Below are 5,203 nucleotides of genomic sequence, written 5' to 3'. Positions count from 1 at the left end.
CGTAGGCAGAGGGAGCAGGTTTCCCCCCTCCCTCAGGAATGCAGCCAGCTCCAGTTCCCTAAAGAGACAGGCTGAGGGTGTGGTCCCCTGTGTGCTGGGCCCATCCTAATTGAATGGTCACAGCACAGAGATTTAAATCACAGTGTCGCAAGGCAGAGATTTTTGGGGAGAAACCAAGGTGGCTTTTTGCCACAAGTTATCCATATCCCAGGTGAGTGGAGCAGACCCTATTGCCCCACAGCCTGGAGCTCCAGTGGACAATGCTGCTGCTCATCCGGGTGCCTGACTGCCCCATCCAAGATGAAACTCCTGTCCCAGCTGCTGTGTTACATCCCAGGGAAAAGCAGAAAAAACAATGGCTATCCCAGCCCTGCCAAATTATCAGATGTCACCAGGGGCTGTTTGGAGCCCATTACCAGGCTAAACAATTTGAGCCACCATATTTCCTCATCGAGTAGCCAGATGTGAGATCTAGCTGTGCTGGGGAAAGGTGGCAGTGATGAAAGAAGCATTTCTTACCCTTTACTTTAACCTGTTGTGCAGTGAGGCTGTGAAACAGGTGCCAGGTCCTCCACCAGGAGCAGTTACCAGGATACAGTCATGCACTGTGTTCATCGTTCCCTCTGCCAATCAGAGCATGATGCTTTGGGATAAAGGGAGCTGGGGTCTTTCTTTATCAGACTAGTTCATGTGGTAAAGCATTATGTAGCGCAGGGACACAGGGACAGCGGTGACTTCTGGCTGCCGCGTGTTCACAACTGCAATTACGGCAGCAGCTGCTTTTCTGTGTCTCCCCCCAGCATCAGCCCCCCTGGGACAGTTCCTGTGTTCACCCCGCCCTAATAATGCCTCTGGTGCAGCCCTACTGCCATTGCTGGTGGCAGCAGGGAAATGAGCAAACAAATTTATCAAGTGCTTCCACTTTCTTTCTGGCCCCAGGAATCCAGCAGAACATCCAGGCTCTGCAGCATGCTCTCAGGCACCCCCTTGTGTACCGTGACTCGAGGCCAAGGCTGGACAGCCTGCAGAAACCCTATGTGCCCAGGAGAAAGGTAAAGAGGTTGGACCCTGAGGGCAGAAACATTGTGTGCATCTGCACAGCTAGAACAGCTCCAAATCAAAACTTTGGATCCAAGTGTGGGGATAAATCCAGATCAGAACTTGGTAATGGGCTTGAGCTGAAACCTTGGGCCCAAATGTCCCAGCCAGGTCTGGATCAGAACTAGGACTCTCGTCTTTTCTCACTACATCAGAGGTCTAATCCATAGTCTAGCAGGTGCCTCCTCATCTAGGCATGCATGTACTAACTATAGGCTGTGTCAGACTTCAGAGCCTGGTAATAGGTGCTAGCACATGCTTTTACCAGAACAGCGGGAGCCAACTTTGTTGGCAGGAGTGTCACAAATTGACCCCACGCCCTCCCCAGGTGCCACTCTGATACCCTTCCCCTGCTGCTTTGCTTTTTGCTCTGTGCCCTGTCAGCAGCTGTGCTACCTGTCCCATCCCTGATCTGCTGGGTGCCACATACAGGCTGTCCCTGGCATTTGTGGCACCCACGCTGCAGGTTGGCCACCTCTGGACTAGAACTTTGTAAAGGACCTCAAGGTACTGCCTAAAAGCTTGTCTTCAAGTCCACACAACTGGATGATCTCCACCCTGGAGCATGGTGGGCTCCAAGACATGTCATGTTCCAAGCTGTGGTGGTTTGTAGTGTGCAATTTGAAACAGGGATGGGATGGGTATGGGCTAGCACAGCTCTGGTGAATGGACTCAGGAGTCCAATATGTTTGATAGCTCCTCAGCTAGGGCTTACTGAGATCAGAATGGCATTTAGAAAAGTCCATCTGAATAGCTACTTATGGAGTAAACACCTGGCAGCAGAACACCTCGAGGCCTATACAGCAGGATTTCTTGTGGCAGTGGGCAGCTGAAAGAGATGGCCAAGTCTAGCATAGTAAAACAAGGATGCATGGCCCTGGGATGCTTCCTTGGGCTTGAGCGAAAGCTCCAGCAGCTTTGCCCAGTGCTGCAGCTCAGCAGTTAAAATGGACAGGTCTCGTTTCCAACAAGAGAACGCTTTGCCTACCCCTGTGAGACTGGGCGGGAGGGAACAGGGCCGGACTCTCAGCATGCTCACAGGAACGAGAGGACTCGCTGTGAGGCAGTCACCCCTCCTTACTCTTGCTTGCTTTCCCACAGGTTGGGAAGCCACCTGGCCCTGCCCCTCGACGGACGAAGGCAGAGGTGCTGGAAGACCTCCTGGTGGCCATGAGATGGCCTGTGAACATCACGGAAGTGCCGCTAGGTGTGTTCCTCCCCCCCGCCCACGACTCATCTCAGGGTTTTAATCCTGTGCAGAGATTGTGCTAGAACTGAGTGTGGAGGCGCTGGACACACCTGCCTTATAAGGATTAGATTAGTGATGGTAACTTAGGTGGTCCAGTGGTTGAGACAGCAGACTTGGGACGGGATGTCTGGGCTCTGCCCCAATTTTCCCCACGGCCCAGGGATGCCAATGGCTGTTCCACTTGATGTCGATGTCTCTGCCCCTTGGTTTCTCCATCTCTTCAAGGTAATGATCCTCCTCCAGGAGGTGCTGAGGGCTTTAGAAGCTGGGAGGACTCAGCCTGTTACAGAATCAGGCCCTCCAGAGCCAGACCTATGTGTGTTTCCTTGACAGCTCAGATGCAGGTAAACAAGGAAGTAAAGGTAGCATGGAGCCTGCTGCTTCCATTTCTGACAGCAGGAAACAATTGCTTTCAAATCTGAAAAAGCACCAACCTAGCCCCAGCAGGAGGGTGAGGAGGACAGTCAGGCGTCTCAGCTCTGGAGGGAAAAATAGAGTGCACAGGGAGTGCTGGCTTGGTTCTTGAATCCTCTGCAGCAGTGCTTCGGGTCGAAAAGGCCATGTTTCAGGTGCCGTGATCACTCTGCACTGGGGCTGTGGACTCAAGCCCTAACACTGTCCTGCACACATCCTGCTGCTTTACAGATGAGGGAAACCGAGGCAGGGAGATTAAGTGATTTGCTCCAGGCTACAGTGGAGTCATAGAATCAGAGACAGGTGGGACTGTTAGAGACTTCCAGAGGCCACATCTAGTCCAACCCCTGCCTGAGGCAGGATCATCTGTATTCAAAACAGCCTGCACAACTCCATAATTTAACTTCTTAGCAAAGCTACTGTCAACCCTGACACAACACAAGGCCTAACTCCTGCACCTGCCACAGGTAAAGCAGGGGGACCGCAGCGGCCAACATCCTGCTGCTGTGAAAGGTTGTTAATATACACATGAGAGATCCCAGGTATAGGCCGTGCCCCCACTGCAGAGGAAGGCAAAACCCCCCACCCCCACTGTGTATCAGCCTGACCAAGGGCAACATTTCTTCCTGGCCCCAAATGCAGCAGGAGTCTGAGTCTGAACAGAAGCAAAGCCCTCTAGCAAGAAACCTCCAGCTTTAAGGCCCAGCAGGAGCATTGGCACAGCCGTCTCCATCCCCAGCCTGGGCCTACAGCCAGCACCCAGCACCTCTAGGGGAGGCTTAAAAAGACCCTGACACATGTAGCTAGGGACTGGGGGTGGAATGTCTTCCACAACCTATGCAGCAACCAGCAAAGCCCAGAAGCCTGGAAAATCCCCATAATAGAAAACAGGCATCACTACACCCAGATCATCCCCAACCAGTGCCTGTCCAACCTCTTCTTGAACCCCTCCAGTGATGGAGTGCAACTGCCTCCCTGCTCTAGCTGTTCTCACTGCTTTCCAAGTCAGCCTCAGAAAGCCTGGGGCCGCTCAGGCCACCGAATCAGTTTCTCTCCCTGCAAGAGCAGAAGCTGTTTCAGGCACAGCTGCAGCCTCAAGTGTTTTTGGGACTAAGCTGCTTTGTGCTGCCACCATATTGTAAGTCATGGCAGAGGCTCATGTGTCTGCAGTGAGGCGCTTGATGCCTGGGTGCTTCTGGAAAAAAACAGTCTTATGCTACAGGGCCAGCCTTTCCAGTGCTGATCCTCACCAGCTCAATGGGAGCATTGGTGAAGCAAAGGGTGCAGGGTGGGTGGACATTGGTTTCCCCAGGGGAATTGGGAGGGAAGCAGCAGGAGAATAAAATTCAGCATGACCCCAAGGAGAGAACTGAGTCCAGGGGAGAGCCAGTGAGATAGTGACTCTGATTTTCCCTAGTGTCAGTGCTGAAGAAGAAGACGTCCAACCCGAAGGAGTACCAGGAGGCCCTGCGGCTGGTGAGGGAGTTCCAGAAGACGTACAAGGCCATGATCGCCAGCTCCAGCAAGACCCTTCCCAAGGAGTGCAGGAGTGTAGAAGGGTTGGGTCAGAGCCCAGGTGCAGGAGCTTTTGCCGAGATCCAAGAAAGCAAACGGCAGCCGTGGGCTGTACCAGCAGCTATGGCCAAGATCCAGAGCCTCAAACATTGTCCCCTGGTGAAGGGAAGTCCATCTACGGGGCCAGCCAGAGTGAAGTTTGCTGCATAGACACATCTCTGGGAAACTGGAGCTTCTCTCTGTTTGCATTGCTGGAAGATGACAAGTGAGTTTTAGAACCAGTCTATTGCAGCGGTTTGGAAACGCGGGGCGGCAAAAAGACATGCACAACTCGGCCAGTCTTAGATGGTGACATCCATGTTTGCTGGAGCAGCAGTCATGTTTGCTGCTGTTTACATCATCACAGCTCCAAGCATGGAAATAAAGAGCACACAAACCTCCTGCAGTTCAGCCCTTGCTCTGGTGTTGTCGACCGTGGGGCATCCTGTGTCGTCAGGCACTTAGATTTGCAGTTGAGCTGTGCAAGGGAGCAGTGCTATAACCGACTGCTCCCAGGTGGGAGAAGACCCAGAGGGGGTGCAGTGGTGTGGCTGCACCCCTTTTATCCCTCCTCCAGCAGGTGCAGGGAGGGGGAATATGCCTCCGGGCCTCTGCTGCCACCACAGTTCCCAGTAACTGCAACCCAGCTGGAGTGGGCAGGAGCTTATCTCGCTCCCAAGATTGCACCCAGCAGTAGCAGGCAGGAGAGAGGAGTGAAGGGAAGCAGGGGAATGCTTACCTGCCTTGGGAATGAGCCCTGGCTGCAATGCTGTCCACCTGCCGTGGTGTAGGGGAGCAGGGGTGGGGGGCAGGCTGGGAGCAAGGGGTGATGCAGCCCATCCCTTCCCTTACCATTCTTCAGCACCAGAAGTAAACCCTCATGCCTTT

At 53.5% G+C, this 5,203-nt stretch overlaps 1 protein-coding gene across 1 annotated transcript in view; it reads left to right on the top strand.

The window, feature by feature from the left end:
• The window catches only part of XRRA1 (X-ray radiation resistance associated 1), a 28,477-nt gene extending 23,756 nt beyond the window's left edge, over positions 1–4,721 (top strand). The window contains exons 16-18 of the mRNA XM_019514279.1: positions 940–1,052; positions 2,200–2,305; positions 4,179–4,721. Of these exons, the coding sequence (XP_019369824.1) occupies positions 940–1,052; positions 2,200–2,305; positions 4,179–4,486 (527 nt within the window). The 3' untranslated portion in view covers positions 4,487–4,721. The remainder of the gene's footprint in view (positions 1–939; positions 1,053–2,199; positions 2,306–4,178) is intronic.
• Positions 4,722–5,203: the final 482 nt, after the last annotated feature.

This window comes from Gavialis gangeticus, unplaced genomic scaffold, assembly GCF_001723915.1.
Source record: "Gavialis gangeticus isolate Ggan-Ray unplaced genomic scaffold, GavGan_comp1, whole genome shotgun sequence".
In the NCBI taxonomy this organism is placed as follows: Eukaryota; Metazoa; Chordata; order Crocodylia; family Gavialidae; genus Gavialis; species Gavialis gangeticus.
This window is presented reverse-complemented; position numbering and strand designations above follow the sequence as displayed.